Source organism: Aureococcus anophagefferens (genome assembly GCF_000186865.1).
Source record: "Aureococcus anophagefferens unplaced genomic scaffold AURANscaffold_7, whole genome shotgun sequence".
Taxonomy (NCBI): Eukaryota; class Pelagophyceae; order Pelagomonadales; family Pelagomonadaceae; genus Aureococcus; species Aureococcus anophagefferens.
In genome coordinates, this window is record NW_008705567.1 from 344883 (window position 1) to 363095 (window position 18213).

At 75.0% G+C, this 18213-nt stretch overlaps 5 protein-coding genes across 5 annotated transcripts; 3 read left to right on the plus strand and 2 right to left on the minus strand.

Annotated features, from left to right (window-relative positions):
- Positions 1 to 3032: 3032 nt before the first annotated feature.
- Positions 3033 to 3185, plus strand: AURANDRAFT_9191 (hypothetical protein; the record flags this gene model as incomplete). The annotated part of the gene is made up of 1 exon (XM_009037790.1): positions 3033 to 3185. A coding segment is annotated over one exon (153 nt), but the record flags the coding sequence as incomplete, so codon positions are not given.
- A 7886-nt stretch (positions 3186 to 11071) lies between these two features.
- AURANDRAFT_7202 (hypothetical protein) lies at positions 11072 to 11347 on the plus strand (the record flags this gene model as incomplete). The annotated part of the gene is made up of 1 exon (XM_009037748.1): positions 11072 to 11347. A coding segment is annotated over one exon (276 nt), but the record flags the coding sequence as incomplete, so codon positions are not given.
- A 593-nt stretch (positions 11348 to 11940) lies between these two features.
- AURANDRAFT_63401 (hypothetical protein) lies at positions 11941 to 13659 on the minus strand (the record flags this gene model as incomplete). Its single annotated transcript, XM_009038159.1, has 1 exon — positions 11941 to 13659. One exon carries the CDS (start codon positions 13657 to 13659, stop codon positions 11941 to 11943), a length of 1719 nt encoding a protein of 572 aa, XP_009036407.1.
- Positions 13660 to 14000: 341 nt separating this feature from the next.
- AURANDRAFT_63402 (hypothetical protein) lies at positions 14001 to 14354 on the minus strand (the record flags this gene model as incomplete). Its single annotated transcript, XM_009038158.1, has 1 exon — positions 14001 to 14354. One exon carries the CDS (start codon positions 14352 to 14354, stop codon positions 14001 to 14003), a length of 354 nt encoding a protein of 117 aa, XP_009036406.1.
- Positions 14355 to 15490: 1136 nt separating this feature from the next.
- Positions 15491 to 16705, plus strand: AURANDRAFT_63403 (hypothetical protein; the record flags this gene model as incomplete). The annotated part of the gene is made up of 1 exon (XM_009037791.1): positions 15491 to 16705. The coding sequence occupies one exon, from the start codon at positions 15491 to 15493 to the stop codon at positions 16703 to 16705; it is 1215 nt and encodes a 404-aa protein (XP_009036039.1).
- Between the last annotated feature and the right edge of the window lie 1508 nt (positions 16706 to 18213).

An 18213-nucleotide genomic window follows, 5' to 3' on the forward strand; every position in this document is an offset into this window, starting at 1 on the left:
GACGTCTGCCTCGCGGAGCTGCGGAACCAGCTCGCGCGGCTGCCGCGGCGCCCCGCGTGGAAATCGACCGCCGGTTCGGGGGGTCCCGACCGAACTTCAGAACCCTCGAGCTCCGTCACATCGATGTCGATTCGGCTGATTTTGGGACGAATCGATCGCTCTCGTCGAGTTCTCGAAGCACGGCGGAAGAGCTCGCGTCGCAACGGCCGCATACGCCCACATTGAAGTCGGGTGGAAGATTTGAGTTCCGCGCAGGCGGCGCCGCGTCGTCGCCTACGAGCTCTTCGACGCGGACTTCGGCGCCGCGCTCGCGGGGCTCTACGCCGCCGCGGGCCTCGAAGCGGCCCGCGTCGACGCCGCGGCGCTCGCGCGGACCTGGCGCGGCGGCAACGCGCGGCGCCTCGGCCCCGCGGCGCCGGACACCGTCGCGGCGCGGTGCGGCGCGCCGGCGCCGCGGCCGTCGGCGTGGCGCGGCGTCGCCGTGCGCTTCGCGCCGCCGGACGGCGCCGGCGGCGGCCACAGCGTCGGGGGCCTGCGCTGCGCCGACATGGCCGCCCGGCGCCGCGGCGCGTGCGAGCGCCTCGCGGCGCTCTTCAACGCGACGTTCGCGCCGGGCGCGCCGTCGGCGCGCGACGCGCCGCCGGGCGGCGCCTACGCGACCTGGGGCGACGTCGCGCGCGCCCTCGAGGCGCTCCGCGGCGCGGGCCAGGGCAGCACAAGAGAGCGACATTCCCAACTTCAAAGGCTCATATCTCGGCCGTTTTCCACTCGTTTCGGCTGATTTTTGGACGAGCGATCATCTCTCGGAACGGTCTCGAAGCGTAGATGCTTTTTTCGGAACGCGCGCGCGCGGAACACTCACGTTGAAGCGACGTTGAATCACCCTTGTCCTGCCCAGGCGCGGGCGACGCGTCCTGGTACGTCGACGCGGCGCGGCAGCGCGCGCTGACCGTCGACTTCGCCTGGGCGCACGACGTCGCCGTGGGGCCGCTCCGCGTGACGGGCACGACGATGGGCCACCGCTACCTGACGCTCTGGGCCGCCTACGCCGACGTCTTCGGCCTACCGGCGCGCCTCGACGGCCTCGACGTCCTCGACGTCGGCGCGGCGACGGGCGCGTCCTCGCTCCTCTTCGCGGCGCTCGGCGCGGCGCGCGTCGCTGCGCCGGAGTCGACCACTGGTCCGGGGCTTCCCCACCAAACTTCAGAACTCGCTCGCTCGGTCGAATCGACGTCGATGCGGCTGATTTTTGGACGCGTCGATGGCTCTCGTCGAGCGCTCGAAGCAGAGCCGAAGACGTCGCGTCGAAGCGGTCGCGTACGCGCACGTCGCAGTCGGGTCGAAGATGCGACGTCGGCGCAGGCGCGTCGTCGCGCTCGAGGAGAACGCGCTCGCGGCGCGCGCGGCGGGCATCCTCGCGGCGGCCCTGGGCCTCGAGCGCGTCGTCGAGCCCCTCGCGGCGAGCCTCTACGCGCCGGGCCTCTTCGACGACGCGTCCTCGCCGCACTACGGCGCCTTCGACGTCGTCGTCTGCAGCGGCGTGCTCTACCACGTCACGGACTGTGTGGATTCCAAACCTTCAACCCGACTTCAATGTGAGCGTAATCGAACGGTTCGGACCAGCCTCTTCGGCTGTGCTTCGAGAACTCGACGAGAGCAATCGATCCGTCCAAAAATCAGCCGAATCGACTTCGATGTGACCGAGCTAGAGAATTCTGAAGTTTGGCCCCGACGTCCCAGCTCACTGGTTGATTTGCACACAGGTCACGGACCCGCTCCTCGCGCTCCGCCTCCTCCACAACGCGCTCCGGCCGGGCGGGCTGCTCCTCCTCGAGACCGCGGCGACGTCGGAGCGCGCGGCGCCCGGCGGCGCCGTCGTCGCGTACTGGGGCGCGGGCGAGCCGGGCTACAACTACTTCCTCCCCGAGCCGCGCGCGCTCGCGCGCCTCCTCGCCGACGCGGGCTTCGCCGACGTCCACGTCACGGACGAGGCGCCGCGCATCCTCGCGGCCGCGCGCCGGCCCGACGCCTACGCCGACTTCCTCCGCGCGGGCTTCTCGCGGCCGGGGGTGTGCCAGGGGTGTGCTAAGTCGTGTCCATTAGCGCGACTGCAACCATGCCGAAATTCAATTCCGCCGGTTCCCCTCGGGCAGCTCGCGCCGGCGTCTCGCGGACCGGTGCGTCGACCCCGGCGGGCGTCGCAAGGCGCGCCGATGGAGGCGGCGCTGGACGGCGGGAGCGACGGGCTGGGCTCGCCGGCCCCGGGCATGACCATGGCCGAGGCGGCGTCGACGTCGCTGCCCGGCGTCGGCGAGCCCCCGCCGGACGTCGGCGGCGTGTCCTACGACGCCCTCGGCGGCGCCGGCCTCGCGCCGGGCGTGCTCGGCGGGGCCCCCGGCCTGCTCGGCGGGGCCCCGGGCCTGCTCGGCGCGCCCCCCCACGGCGGCGCCGCCGCGCCGGGCCTCGCCGCGCCCTGCCTCGACTACGGCCACGGCCACGCGGCCGAGTCGCTCGCCGCGGCCGCCGCGGCGGCCTACCCGCTCCACGCCTTCGCGTCGCTCGGCGCCCTGCCCTACGGCGCCGTCGGCGGCGCCGGCGGCCCGCTCGCGGCCTACGCGCCCGTCGTCGGCGACGTCCGCGGCGCGCCCTACGGCGCGCCCTACCCCCACGGCCTCGACGCGTCGGCGCTGGCCCAGTACCAGGCCGCCCAGGCCCTGGCCCAGGCGTCGTCCTACGGCGGCGGCGACGCCAAGCTCGGCGCCAAGGCGCGCGCGGCGTACGCGCGGTCGGGCGCGCGGGACCCCGCGCGGGACGCGAGCGCGCGCGCCGCGACTTCACCATGGTGCGTATCGAACAGGGTCGACGCGAGCGTTCGGTGCTCTGGAACGGACTCGCCGAGAGCCCACGATCCGTCCAAAAAGGAGCCGCGTCGACTCCGACGCGACCGAGACGGAGCGGCGCGACGCGGCGCCGGACCGGTCCGCGCCATCGGTCGTTTCCGGCGCAGGCTGAACCCGAACATGCGCCACGGCCGCTGGTCCGAGGAGGAGCACAAGCAGTTCCTCGACCTCATGACCAAGTACGGCCGGTCCTGGACGCGCATCTCCCAGGTCATGATGACGCGCACGGAGCCGCAGGTCCGGAGCCACGCGCAGAAGCACTTCCTCCGCGTGAACCGCCAGTCCAAGGCCGCCGAGGCCGCGCGGCCCGGCGGCGCCGACGGCGACGACGGCGGCCTCGCGGCCGACGGCGACGCCCTCGACGGCGAGGGCAAGCCGCGGCGCGAGCCTGCGCCGAATGCGACCGCCGGTTTGGGACGTCCCGACCAAACTCGAGAATTCTCGAGCTCGGTCCCATCGAAGTCGAGTCGGCTGATTTTGGGACGAATCGATTGCTCTCGTCGAGTTCTCGAAGCACGGCCGAAGAGCTCGCGTCGAAACGGTCGCCTACGCTCACATTGAAGTCGGGTCGAAGATGTGACTTCGGCGCAGGCGCAAGCGCGCGCGGCGCGACGCGCCCGCGGCGCACCTCTACGGCGGCGGCGGCGTCCCCGGCCTCGGCGTCGCCGTGCTCGGCGCCTACCCCGGCGGCGTCCAGCTCAGCGACGGCTCGACGCTCGCCCAGCCCGTGTCGCTGAGCCAGCTCGGCCTGCCGCCGGAGGCCGGCGACGGCGGCCTCGGCGCCGCGGGGACCGCCGCGGGCCTCTCGCTCGGCGCGGACGGCGTGAGCCAGGCGTCCATCGCGCAGATGTCGCTCCTCCAGCAGCAGGCCCAGCTCCAGGCCGCCCAGCGGTCCCAGCAGCCCTTCTTCTTCCCCCAGACGCCGGGCTCCGCGCCCGCGTCCGAGGCGCCCGCGCCGCCCGGCGCCGCGGCGTACTTCGCCAACTCCGGGGGCCTCGCGCTGCCCTACACGCTCCAGCAGCTCCAGAGCGGCTACGCGTCCTACTTCCCCCAGGCCGTCGCCCAGCGGCCGGGCTTCGCGCTCCCCGCGGCGGACGGCGGCGACGACGACGCGGCCGCGGCGCTCGCGGCCGTCGCCCCCGCGGCCCACCTCGGCGAGCCCGGCGCCCCCCTCGGCGAGCCCCACTACTACGCGCACCAGCCCGACGGCGGCGCCGAGGACGGGGGCGCCGCGCCCTGAGCGCGCGCGCGCCCGCGCGGCGCCCGCGCGGCCCCCCCGCCCCCCCCGCCGGGGCCCCGGCGGCGCGCTTACGCCCCGCACTTGAGGATGAACCAGTCCGGCGCGGCGCCGTCCGGGCTCGTCCTCGCGCGTCGCGTGCACGCGGAGGTCGCGGACCGCCGCGAACTCGTCGACGGCGTCCTTGACGCCGAACGTGTAGCCCGCGACGGGCACGTAGCCCGACGCGTAGTCGTTGCCCGCGAAGAGGCCGCCGACGCGGAGCTTGGGCCACCAGTCCATGAGGTCCGCGCGCGCGTTGCGGTAGTCGTGGGACGCGTCGACGTAGACGAAGTCGAGGCTCCCGTCCGCGACGAGCGCCGCCGCGTCGGCCGTCCAGTTCCGCAGCACGCGCGCGCGGCGCCCGAAGGGCGCGACGGCGCGCGACGCCTCGGCGAGCGCCGCGTCCTGGTCCGCGCGCGACTGGTAGACGTCGACGACGTCCCACGCGTCGACGAGGAGCAGCTCCGCGAGGTCCGGCAGCGACGCGAGCAGGTGCGCCGAGAACTTGCCCCGCCAGACGCCGAGCTCCGCGCCCCGGCCGCCGCCGAGGCCCAGGTCCGCGAGGAGCCGCGGGAGGTCGTAGCCTGCGGGCGCCGCGTCGGCGCGCGCGCCGCGCGGCCCGCCGCGGCGGCGGCGCGGCGCGGCGCGCGCGGCCCGTCCGAGCATCGGCGCGCGCGGCGCGCGGCGCGGCCGAGCCCGCGCGCGCTTTTGCCGGCCGGTTCCCGCGCGGCGCGCCGCGGTGCCGCACGGACCGGAGCAGGGGCCACGCGCGGCCCCGCGGGTCCGGCGCGGCCCCGGCGGCGTGCGCGTTGCTCGCCGGCCCGCCGTGGAGCCGCGCGAGCGCGCTCCCGGCGAAGGCGCAGGCCTCGCCCTCGCGCGCGGGCGGCAGGTCGGCGCGCCGCGCGTCGTACGCGGCGACGCGCGCGCGGCCCGCGGCCGCGGCCGCGTCCGCGGCCGCGCGGCGCGCCGCGTCGCGCGCGGCGGCGAGGTCGCGCGCGGCGGCGAGGAGCGCGGCGCGCGCGGCGCCGTCGAGGCCCGCGGCCGCCTCGAGGCCCTCGAGGAGCCGCTCGGCGGGGTCGCGCGCGCGGTCGGCGTCGCCGGCGGCCCAGGCCGCCTGGTCCGCGAGGCGCGCGTCGCGCTTGGCGGCCTCGCGCGCGACGGCGTCGGCGAGGCCCGCGGCGACGGCCGGGTCGACGTCCGCGCCGAAGCGCGGCGGCACGGCCTGCGCGGCGCGCGCGCGGGTCGGCCGCGCGCGGCGCGCGCGCGGCGCCCCGTCCGCCGGCGCCGCGCGGCGCGGTCGCGAGGAACCGCGCGACGGCCGCCGGCGGGTCGTCGCCCTCGGCGTAGGCGAGCGTCCAGGACCCGCAGTCGTCGGCGTCGAGGCAGAGCCGCACGGGCACGTGGAAGAGGGGCCGCGCGTCCGCCGGCGGCGCCGGCGGCGCGGCGGCGAGCGCGACGTCGGCCGGGCACGAGAGGACGCCGCCGTCCGCGCGCGTCGCGGCTTTGGCGCCGGGCACGTTGTAGGCGAGGGCGACGCGGCCCGTCGCCGCGGCGCGGACCGCGAGCTCCTGGGAGAAGGACGACCACGAGTTGCCCGCGACGACGTCCGCGCGCTCGCACGCGGCCATGTCGACGGCCGCGCGCCTGCGCGGGACCCCGGGCTCGGCGCCGCGCGTCCGGCGCGCGCGCCGCCGTCCGAGCGCGCGCGCCGCCGTCCGAACGTCGGCCGAGGCGGCGTCGACGCGGCCGGGATCGGGGGGGGGTCGCGCGCCGCCGGGCGGGGCCGGCGCGGCCGCGCGCGCGAGGAGGTGGTCGCCGTCGACGTCCCAGCCGCCGGCGCCGGCGGCCGCCGTCGCGTTGCGCCGGTCGTAGAGGGGCGCGGCCGGGTCCGGCCACGCGCCGAGCGCGGCGTCCGTCGCGTTGCCCACGGCGAGGTAGACCTGGGCCGCGGAGGCGCGCGGCGGTCCCGACGTCGCGGGCGCCCGCCGCGGCCGCGTCCCCCTCGCTTCGGCTCGTGCTTGGACGGGCGATCATCTCTCGGAGCGCGCGGATGCGGCGTCCGGCGCGCGCGCGGCGGCGCGGCGTCGAAGCACCCGTCCGCGGCGCCGGACTTCGACGGCCGCGACGCCGTGGTCGCGGAACGCGGCCGCGGACCGCGCCATGGCGTCGGCGGCGTCGACCCAGAAGAGGTTCGCGGCGCCCGTGGCCTTGGCGGACCGCGCCGCGTGCCGCCGCCAGTCCGCCTCGACGCGGAGGTGGAGGCACGCGAGGGGCCCGCCGCCGCCGCCTGGGCAGCACAAGAATGATTCAACGTCACTTCAACGTGAGTGATCCGCGCGCGCGCGTTCTGGAAAAAGCATCCATGCTTCGAGACCGTTCCGAGAGATGATCGCTCGTCCAAAAATCAGCCGAAACGAGTGGAAAACGGCCGAGAGAGGAGCCTTTGAAGTTGGGAATTTCGCTCTCTTGTCCTGCCCCGGCCGCCGCCGGCGCGCGCGGCGGCGGCGAGCGCGGCGCCGCGGTTTCGGACCCGGGCCGCGAAGACGAGCGCGGCCCGGACCTGGGCGACCTTGAGCGGCTCGTCGTGGAGGTTGAGCATCGTCGTCTGCGAGTAGGACCCCGGCGGCCAGTCGAAGTGGAGCCGCGGCGCCGCGTTCCCGCCGTGGCGCGCCGCGTACCTGTGTGGAAATCAACCAGTGAGCTGGGGACGTCGGGGCCAAACTTCAGAATTCTCTAGCTCGGTCAAATCGAAGTCGATTTGACTGATTTTTGGACGAATCGATTGCTCTCGGCGAGTTCTCGAAGCACGGCGGAAGTGCTCGTGTCAAAACATTCGAATATGCTCACATTGAAGTCGGGTTGAAGATTTGATTTCCACACAGCCGCGTACCACGACGCGTCGACGAAGGGGTGGTGGCTGCAGTGGACGAAGGTCGTTCCGTTGGGCCCCCCGGGGTCGTCGGGCGTCGCGCGCACGCCGAGATCCGCGAGGCCGCCGACGAAGGCGTCGACGTCGTAGACGTCGCCGAAGGGCACGAACCGCTTCGAGGACCCGTCCTCGCCGAAGGTGAAGAGCCACGGCAGCACGAGGGTCCGGCCCAGCGCCGCGGCGACGATGACCATGGCGTAGATGTCGCGCCGCTGGTTGCTCAGGCCGTTGGGCGGCGACCGGAAGCTCGCGAAGCGCTCCGGCGCGCCCGGCGCGCGCGGTCGCGCCGCGGGGAACGGCGCGGGCTCCGGCGCGCGCGCGTCGCCGGGCAGCTCGCTCAGGCCCCGCCAGGCGGCCTCGGACGCCGCCGCGGCCGCCTCGCGGCCGAGGCGCCGGAGCGCGCGGCCCCGCGCGGGCAGCTGCCAGGGCCGCGACGCGTACCAGCGCCGCGCGGCGGCCGCGGCGTCGCCCGCGCCGAACGCGGCGTCGAGCGCGGCGGCCGTCGGCGACGCCGGGTCGACGACGACGGAAAAGCGCGCCTCGAGCAGCCCGCTGAGGGGCCGCGCGGCCCCGTCCAGGACCTGGACGTAGACGACGTGGTCGCCGACGGCGCCGCTGAGGTGGCCGACGGAAAAGCCCGCGTCGCGCGGCAGCTCGAACGTGGACCACGTCACGAGGTCCGTGCTCACGGCGACGGTCCCCGCGCCGACGCGGTCCCCGAGCACGTCGCGCAGGTCCGCGGACGCGCCGCCGGCCCGCGACACGCGCAGCCGCACCTCGACGAGCGCGTCGCGGCGGTAGACGTAGGCGCCGCCGTCGCGCGGCGACGCGAGCGACACCGAGACGCCGGCGCAGCTCGCCTCGTCGTGCGCGCCGGGCGCGCGGTCGAAGTCGCAGAGCGCGCGCCTGCGCGGGCGCCGGCCGCCGCGTCGAGGCGGCCGCGGCCGCGCGGCGGCGCGCGCGAGCGAGCTCGCGCGCGGCGGCGACTCGCGGTCGGACGGCGCCGCGGCGCTCGTCGGGCGCGCGGCGCGCGGCGGACGCGCGCGCGTCGCGGCGGTCGCGCGCGCGCGCGTCGCCGTCGGGCCGAACCCGCGCGGGCCGCGCGCGTCGCCGGGTTCGAGTCGTCGGGGCTCAGGGCCGCGGCGGCGCCGCGCGCGCTCCGCGGCGCGTCGTCCGAGTTCTCGCACCACGCCGCGGGCCAGTGGCGCCGGCCGAGGTCCCGGAGCTGGCGGCAGGCGTAGCCGCCGAGGTCGAGGCGCTCGCCTGCGCCGGAAACGACCGGTGGAACGGCCCCGTCCAGCAAAGCCTCTCCATCTCGGTCGCGTCGACGTCGTTTCGGCCGATGTTTGGACGGATCGTGTGCTCTCGGTGAGTTCTTTGCAGAGGGTGAAAAATACGATGTCGAAATCGCGCGACTACATGCATGTTGAAGTCGTGTCGACCACGTTCGTTTCCCGCCCGGGCGCCCGCAGTGCCACTGCGCCGCGAGCGACGGAGGCACCTCGGGCGCGAAGAGGAGGTCGAGCGAGCTCGCGCCGCCGTCGATGTCGACCTGCGGCGCGCGTCGGTGGCGACGGCGCGGGGGGGTCGTCCCCGGCCGACGCCGCCCGACGGCCCGTCGCGGCCGCGGGGACGCCGGGGGCGGACGCGCCGCTCGAACGCGTGCGACACGCGGAGCGTCGGCACGGCCATGTCCCAGCGCACGAGCTGCGACTCGCCGCAGAAGGCGCCGCAGGTGCGCAACACGAGCGCGTTGAGCGCCGACTCGTCGGCGATGGGCTGGCGCAGCAGGTCCGGGATGGGGTGGTAGTCGTAGGACGACGACACGCAGGCGCCGGCGCCGGCGGCCGCCGGCGCGAGCGCCAGCAGGGCGACGCGGCGCAGCATCCCGCCGGCGTCACGGCCGCAGCGGCGACGGCTCGGCGTCGTGCGACGGCGACGGGGATGCGAGCCAGCGGCCCATAAGCTGATCATGGGCTGCTCAGTGGGCTGCTCCGCAAGTTCTTGAAGTAGACATTGCCCCTGTTGGCGAGATGTTGGCGTAGCAGTGCAAGAACTCGCAGCAATGATGCGTACGCGCCTGGGCGCACTACTCGTGCTGACGGGCGTCGCGGCATACGCAGTGCCGCGGTCGCCCCAGGCAGCGTTGCGGTCGCCCCTCGCGCTGCGGCGCGGCGCGGCGGCGCGGCGCGGGCCGCGCGCCGGCGCCGCCGCCGCCGACGGCGAGCGGCCCGCCCGCGGCGGCGCCGACGCGTCGGGCCCGAGCCTCGGCGAGCTGCGGAACTTCGCGCTGCCGGCCCTGGGCCTCTGGATCTCCGGCCCGCTGCTCACGCTCATCGACACGAGCGCCGTGGGCCTCTGCTCGCCCGCGGCCGAGTCCGCGCTCGAGATCGCCGCGCTCGGGCCCGGCGGCTCCGTGTGCGACGGCGCGAGCTACGCCTTCGCGTTCCTCAACATCGCCACGACGAACCTCTACGCGAGCGCGACGAGCGACGGCGAGCGCGCGTACGTCGTCCGCCGCGGCGCGCGCCTCGCGGCGGCCTGCGGCGTCGCGGGCCTCGTCGCGACGCGGCTCGCCGCGGCGCCGTTCCTCGCGTTCTTCATCGGCAGCTCCGGCGCGGGCGCGGCGGAGATCCAGGCCCGCGCGGCGGGCTACGTGCGCGTGCGCGCGCTCGGCCTGCCCTTCCTCCTCGTCGGCAACGCGCTCACCGCGGCGCTCCTCGGGTCCAAGGACGCGGTGTCGCCGCTCGTCGCCATGGCCGCGTCGGCCGCCGTGAACGTCGCGGGCGACGTGCTCGCCGTCGGCGTGCTGGGCCGGGGCGTGCGCGGCGCCGCGGAGGCGACGGCGCTCGCGCAGGCCGCGTCCTGCGGCGTCCTCGCGGTCCAGGCCGCGCGGACGCTCGGCCGCGGCGCCGCGGGGCCCGCGGCGTACGCGCGGGACCTGCTCTTCGGCCCGCCGGGGGCGCGAAAGCCCAACGGCCGGGGCTTCGGCACCTTCGCGGGCCCCGTGCTACTCCTCGTCGCGTCGAAGCTCGCGAGCTTCGGCGTGCTCACGCACGGCGCCGCGCGCCTCGGCGCCGTGCCGCTCGCGAGCCACCAGCTCGCGTTCACGCTCTACCTCCTCGCGTCCCTCGTCCTCGACGCCATGGCCGGCCAGACGGCCCAGGCCTTCCTCCCGCCGCTCCTCGCCGCCGACGGCGACGCACCGGCCGCCGCGGGCCTCGCGCGGACGCTCGCGCGGCTCGCGGGCCTCTCCGCGGGGTTCGTCGCCGCGGCCGCGCTCGGCCTCGCGGCCCGGGGCGCGCGCCTCTTCTCGCCCGACGCCGCCGTGGGCGCGACGCTCGCGACGCTCGCGGCGCCCCTCGCGGCGTCCGTCGCCGTCCACGGCGCCGTCGCGCACGGCGAGGGCCTGCTCCTCGCGTCCGCGGACCTCGCCTTCGTGGGCCTCGCCTACCTCGCGTCGGGCCTCCTCTTCCCGCCGGCCGTCTACGCCGCCGTCCGCCGCGGCGCCATCGCGACGCCCCGGGGCCTCTGGCAGGCCTTCGTCGCCTTCCAGGTCGCGCGCGCGGCCGTCTTCCAGGCGCGCGCGCGCGTCGTCCTCGCGCGCGCGACCGCGGCGGATAACTAGCTCGTCCGACGGTGTGTGTGCGGCCGCCGCGCCCGCGGGCGACGCTCGGCGCCGATTTGATCGCCTGTGGCATTTTGTGCCAAATTGTGTATACGAAGTGAAGAGGGGACGGCGGCCAAAGCATGAGCCAGGAGGTGGCTAATCTAAATTTACACGCGTTCAGGGCCGTACTTAGACACGATGAAGAGGCGCTGCGCGACGCCCTTGGGCGCGGCGCCGACCCTAAATTCTGCTTAATTCCCTGGATAAGCTACTGCTTAATTCCGCTCTCGCGGAATCCTTACTCGGAATATATGCTCACCTCCGCCCGTGCTTTGGTTGGATGCTGCCGTTTGCTCTTGGCGCGAGGCGCGGACCCGAATCGGGCCGCCGCCGGGTACGAGTCACCTATACACACAGCATGTGGCTGGGGCGAAGGGCCCGAGGGGTATGCGTGCGTACGCCTTCTTCTGGACGCGGGCGCGGAAGTCGACCTTTGTGACGAGGATGGTGATACCGCTCTACACATCGCTTGTGGATCTGGATTCGAGCCCATTGTAAAGCTTCTCATTCAGCGCGGCGCGAACCTCAAAGCGAAAAACGATGATGGTTGGACGCCTTTGGAAGTCGCCGTCAGCAACAATCGCCGGAATACGGCCCTCACTTTGCTCCGCGCCGGCGCGGTACCGAAAGTCTTGGAGTCTCAGGACGTCTCGCCGGCCAACCGGGAACTCAACGACTACATGGTCGGCATCGTCAACGAGAGGACGCCTGCCCCCTCCTATCTGGGCGGATGGGCGGCGCGCGCGCGGAAGCACGAGGACGCCTGCCTGCGCGTGGTCTCCCGGTGCGCGCCGCTCCCGCGCGACGTCATGCTCGCCATCGTCTCCTACTGGTCGCTCCCTCACTAACACAGGATTAAGACTCATCCACGTCGAAGCCCGGGTACCCGGACGAGAACGTCGACTCGCGCATGCTCCGGCCCGGCGGCGGCTCCGCGACGACCTTGGAGTGCATCCGAAAGTCGCCGATCGCCGCCGACGTCGGCTTTGGCGTGCGCTCCAACGCCGCCTTCTCGGCGTTGACGCGGACCTCGCGCGCGCGGCCGACGCCGCGGCCCGTCCTTGTCGGCAAGCGCGCGGCGCCCTTTTGAGATCGGCGTGACGCGGGGCGGCCCAAAAAAGTACGCAGAGGCCCGCCGGTCGGGGGCGCCCGCGCGCGCGCGCTAGCCGATGGGCCCGCCGCTGGGGTCGAAGCGGTGGTGGGGGAACTCCTTCGAGACGCCGTCGCGGAGCCACTGCGTGACGACCCACTTCTCGCCGCTCCGCACGGGGCAGCCGCTGTGCTCCGTGTGCCAGTCCTCGACGACGCCGTCGGGCTCGGGCCCGCGGAAGTGGAAGTAGACGGCCTGGCCCTTGGCCGGGACGACGTGGACGTTCGCGTTGGGGAAGGCCGTGCCGCCGCCGTCCGCGGCCGCGCAGTACATGAGCACCGTCGCGAGGCGGCCGCCGGCGACGAAGGGGCTCCCGTCGCAGGAGCCGTCGCAGTGGAGCATGTACTGCTGGCCCGGGTTGTACTGGACGGCCATGAGCTCCTCCTGGCCGTCGAGGCCCAGGCTGTAGTTCGACAGAAAGTTCGCGAGGCCGACGGACCGCGCCTTGACGCGCGCGATCGGGTCGTCGAGGTCGCGGTCCGTCGCGCCCCGGGCGGGCCGCACGGTGGCCTGCTGGCTGTCGCGGGCCTTGGAGACGTGGCTCAGGTCGCCCTCGTGCGCGTGCGTCGCCCGCGTGAGCCGCGGCTTCGCGGACGCCATGATCGCGGCGCACTCGTCGTCGTCGACGAAGTCGTCGACGACGGCGATGAGCGCCGCGGGCTCCGCGGGCGGCTTGAAGAGGTGGCGGACGGTCCGCGCGCGCTCCGGCCCCGTGCGCGCGCCGCGCGCCGGCGTCGCGCCCCAGGTCGCGCTCGCGTCGCCCGCGCCGGCCCAGGTCCACTCGACGGTTCCCACCGTCTCGCTGTTCCCCGCGTGCGCCGCGCAGGACGCGTTGCGCTTCTCGAGGCTCCGGCGCCGCGTCGCCTTCTGGGCCTCGGCCGTGCCCTGGGCGATGGCGACGGCGGCGGCCTTGGCGACGCGCCGCGCGCACGCCTCGAAGTCGGCGTCCGCGCCGCACGCGGCGCGGACGTCGACGGGCCGCGCGCCCGCGGCGTACGTGGCGTGCACGCGGGCCAGGTCCTCGGGCTCGGCCTTCTCGTGGGCCGGGTCCGGCAGCGGCGCCGGCACGCGGTCGTAGGACGCGGAGAAGAGGCCGCGCTCGAGCTCGAGCTTGGCGCGGCGCGGCGCGAGCCAGCGCGCGAGGTACGCGGCCGCGCAGCCCGGCGCCTCGTCGGGGTTCGCGCAGGCCTCGGCGCCGCCGGCGCCGCAGGCCGCGAGCGCCGCGTCGACGGCCTCCGCGGCGTCCCGCGCGGGTCCCGCGCGCTCGACGGCCCACGCGCCGCCGGCGGTCCGGACGACGGAGATCGTCTCCGGCGAGTCCGAGACGGCGAAGACCGCGGACCGCTCCGTCGCCGCCGCCGCCGCGCGGTCGTCCGCGGACGCGCAGGACGCCGCGCAGGAGCTGCGCATGTAGCCCGGGTTCGCGTCGCACTCGCCGACGGACGCCCAGAACGCGCAGTTGTCGTCCGCGTCCGCCCCGCGCGCGCGCCCGCGCGCCGCCGCCGCGGGCGCGACGCTCGCGACGATGAACTCGTGCGTCTCGTAGCTGTTGATCGACATCGTCGTCGCGTTCTTCAGGGGCTTCTCCTGCTGCGGCACGCGGCCGCGCGGCTCGCGGCCGGGCTGGAGCCAGCTCACGACGACGTCCTCGCCGGCGAGGTTGCGCACGACGATGGACACGCCGGCGCCCCGCGCCGTCGCGGCGACGAGCAGGAGGAACTTTGGGAGCATGGGTTGTCGCGCGGAGATGCGGCGGGTGTGGTCGCGGCGCCGACGGCCTCGCAAATCGCAGTGGTAAAAAAATTTAAGCGAGCGACGTGTCGGCATATTCGGCTTGCAGGCAAGTTAGGTGTCGATGGCGCGCCGGCATCCACGGCGCTCATGCCTCGCAGCCGCGTCCGAAAAGGGGGGCAGGGCGCCGACTCGGCGGGCGAGCGCGCCATACTCGCGGGTCCTCGGCGATGTTCGGGATTCGCGGCTCGGGCTCCGGGCGCGCGCGTCATCGCCCTCCCTCGCTTCGCAGCGAGCTTACCTTGCTTTATGTACACGCGCGTACCGCGAGCGGACTCCGCCTACTGGATACCCTTCTTGTCGAGGAGCGTGCGGACGAGCGCCGCGCGCTCGGCTTGCCGGGTCTTGGGCGCCTGCTGCGCCATCGGCACGGGCGGCAGCGTCGGCAGGAGTGCGATCAGCGCGAAGGTCGAGAAGAACAGCGACGCCACGAGGTTGAAGATGTACGCCGGCTTCTCGCCGTCCGCGGCCGACGGCGACGACTTTCCCGCGGCGATCGCGCCGAGCTCCGGTCGCGACGCGGGCCCGGCGAGGCCAGGCGGCGACACGCGCCGCGGCGTGGCGCGCCGGGCCGCGGGGCCGGCGCGGAAAGCCAATGCCATCGGGGCGAAGATGAACAGACCGACGAGCTTCATGGCTTCGTTTTGCGTGTGTTGAAATCGCGTGGGTTGTGCAGAAGTGCAAGGCGGGTTTGGGCGGCAACGCGTTGCTGCGCGATGTGCCGAAGGGATGCCGGGGGAGGTGGTGCGACGTGGGCGGATCGACGCGGTTGCTAAGCGTCAAGATGGAGCCAAGGACCGTCGCAATCGACGATGGGCTGGACGACCTGGTTTTGATAGCGCGTGCCTCCTTGCTGCCCGCGGCGGCAGCCCGTGCCAGCTGGCGGGCCGTTTGGGGATTTGTGTTGTGTTGGGGGCTGGGCGGGGACCCGCGGTTCAGCCTGCTCACGCTCGCCTACATCCCGCCCGGCGGCCTGTCGACGGTGCGCACGATCGTCCTCACCCTCCGCGCCGCGTCGCCGTAAATACCGAGCGATCCACTTATGGTTCCGACTTAGGGCCGCGGTGCCCCTGCGTCGTCGTCGAGTACAACGCCGGCGTCGAGCTCGAGGAGGAGGGCGTCCTGCGCCTCGTCGTGGACGTCCTCGCCGACGGCGCGCGCGCGCACCCGCCGCCGAAGTGGCCCCTCACGTCGAGCAAGGGCCAGAAGACCTCAGCCTATGTCGGGACGCGCGCGCGCTCCCGCTCTTCGACGAGGGCAAGGCGGACCGTGACCTGGGCATCCTGCGTGCGCGCCATCGTCGACGACGCGTCGATGTCGACAACCCTGCACCTCGACGGCGGGCCGGCCTTCCGGCAGCCCGACAGCCACTACTTCACGCCGACCGCACTGCTCGACGGCGGCGGCACCGCGCACACGTCGAAAGGCTGCCGGGACGTGCCCGTCCTGTCGCAGGGGGAGCACTTCTACATCCCCGCGGACAGTGGTTCACCTCATCTGACGCGCTCGAGACCTATGCGGGCTTCATCAGCGTCGCGATGTCGCGCTGCGCGTCGACGTTGCGCCGCGCTGCGCTTTTTGTCAGTGTCGCCGTCACGATGGAGCTTCACGCTGTCGCCGTTCGCTCGAGGAAAGTGCGCACTGGTGATTCAACTTGTCTGCACTAGCCGCAACATCTTTGGGAGCGCGTGCCTCGACGAGCTCGACTCGAACGCCTCGTGCGCCAGACGACGCCGGCCTGCCTCGCGTTTTTCCAATTCTCCCAGCAGCCATGCACCGCCCAACCGTCCTCCTCCTCTGCGCGGCCGCGGCGACGGCCCTCCTCGCACCGACGCCAACGCGCCGACCACCGGCGCGCGCGACAACGCTGCGCTCGACGCTCGACGACGACGAGATGATGATCACCGTGGCCGGCGCGGGCGTCAACGTCGTCGCGTCGGCGGCCAAGGCCGTCGTGGGGGTGGCCTGCAACAGCCAGGTGCTCATCGCCGACGCCGTCCACTCCGCGAGCGACCTCGTGTCGGACGCGGTCGCGATGGCGGCCGTGCGGATGAACAACGCGCCGCCGACGGCGCTCTACCCCCAGGGCTGCGGCAAGGCCGGGTCCGTCGGCGCCCTCATCATCGGCGCCATGCTCGCCGCCGGCGGGCTGGGCCTCGCCTGGGCCCAGGTCGCGGGCCTCGCGGCGGGCCGCGCGGCCGCGGCGCCCGCGGGGCCGTGCGCGCCCGCGGCCGCCGTCGCGGCCTGCGGCGTCGTCGCCAAGGAGCTCCTGGCCCGCGCGACGCTCCGCGTGGGCCGCTTCCACAAGTCGGCGGCGGTGCTCGCCAACGCGAAGCACCACCGCTCCGACGCGCTCTCGTCCGTCGTCGCCTTGCTCGGCGTCGTCGGCTCGCGCGTGCACCCGCTCGTGGACCCCGCGGCGGCGCTCGTCGTCGCCGGCTGGGTCGCGAAGATGGGCTACGAGACCTGCGCCGACGCGCTCCTCGAGCTCACGGACGCCGCGGACGCGGCCGCGGCCGCGGCGGCCGCCGCGGCCCTCGCGGGCGGCGTGCGGCTCCGCGGCGGCGCCGCGGCCGCGCTGGGCTCCGTCGCCGCGACGCGCGCGCCCGGCGGCGGCGCGCTCGTCGACGTCGTCCTCGACGTCCCCGGCGGGACGACGGCGGCCCAGTTCGCGGACCTCGAGCGCCGCGCGACGGAGCGCGTGCTCTCGTCCGCGCCGACGGCGAGCCGCGTCCGCGTCGCGCTCGCCGTCGCGCGGCCCGCGCCGTCGCCGAAGAAGCCCTTCCCGAAGCTCGCGCCCCTCAAGGACGCGCGCGAGTCCATCGAGCGCCGCGCGCGGCGCCGCGTCCGCGACGCTACTCCAGCACATTCCACGATCCTTGCGCCGGCGCGCGCGGACCTGTTCCACCTCCTCCAGGGCCGGGACAAGCCCTGCCCGCTGCTCCTCGCCGTGACCCAGCCCCGCCTCCCCGCCGCCTACCTCTGAAGGGCGCGCGGGGCCGCCCCGGTTTTTTAACGGTGCCTTCCCCTCAGAGGACGACCTTGTCCTCGGAGACGCGCCGCGGGGCCGCCCCGGTTTTTTTACGGCTCCCGCCCCTCAGAGGACGACCTTGTCCTCGGAGACGCGCCGCGGGGGCCGCCCCGGTTTTTTAACGGCGCCCGCCCCTCAGAGGACGACCTTGTCCTCGGAGACGCGCGCGAGCTCGACGCCGACGTCGTCGTCGATGCCGTTGCGCGTGAGGTTGACCTCGCGGACCGCGGCGGCGAGCTTGAAGTCGAGGCCGTCGACGGGCTCGCCTGCGTCGCGCGCGCGCGTTCGCCCGCGCGCGCGCGCCGCGAAAAGGGCGCCGGAGCCGCGCGCGAGAAGGCCGCGAGGGCCGCGCGCGCGCCGTCGTCGCTGATCTTGTTGTTCGAGAGGTTGAGGATCTCGAGGGCCTTGTTCCCCCGCGCGTAGTCCGCGCCGCCGGCCGACACGAGCGGCTCGAGCGGCGGCACCTCCTCGACGTTCGGCGGGAGCCTGCGCGGCGCCCCCGCGGTCCGGCGCGCGCGCGCGGCGCGCGACGTCGCGCGCGCGCGCGCGCCCCGCGCTCCCGCGCGGGCGGCCGCAGCTCGCCGGGCTTGGCCTTGGGCTTCTTGCCCGAGGCGATGGCCTTGTTGAGGTCCGCGAGGCGGCCGAGCGCGGCCTCGTGGGCCGCCTGGGCGGGAAAAGGGTGATTCAACGTCGCTTCAATGTGAGTGTGCCGCGCGCGCGCGTTCCGGAAAAAGCATCCACGCGTCGAGACCGTTCCGAGAGACAATCGCTCGTCCAAAAATCAGCCGAAACGAGTGGAACATGGCCGCGATCGGAGCCTTTGACGTTGGGAAGTTCGCTCTCTTGTGCCGCCCCGCGGGCCGCCTTGGCCGCGTCGTCGACGGGCCCGCCGACGAGCGTCGCCGCGGCGGCGGCCGCCGTGCCGTCGCCGCACGCGTTGTTCGAGAGGCTCAGGGTCTTGAGCATGGTGTTGTAGCGCGCGGCGCCGACGACGGCGGCGCCGCCGGCGTCGCCGATGCCGTTGTCGAAGAGGTTGAGCGTGAGGACCCACGTGTTGCGCGCGAGCGCGTCCGCGACGGCGCGCGCGCCGCCGTCGCCGAGGCCGTCGCCGCGGAGGCTCACGGCGCGCGCGGGCACGTTCTCCGCGAGGAACCGGGCGAAGACGCACGCCGGGTCCGGCGCGGGCGCGGCCTCGTCGCCGGGCGCCTCCGCGTCCGGCGCGGGCGCCTCGGCGCGCGGCAGCGGGTTGTACTCCACCGCGACCTGCGCGCGACTCACACGGTGACGCGCTCAAGTCGACGTCGACGGAGCCGACGGTCGGACGATTCGCGCGCGCTCGTCGAGCGCTCCGCGGCGCGCGCGAGCCGACGACCCCCGCGTCGAAGTCGGCTCGAAGGCGCGCGGACCGTCGCCTTCTCGAGCGTGAGGCACCGGGGCACCGTCGCCGCGAGGAGCTCGACGGC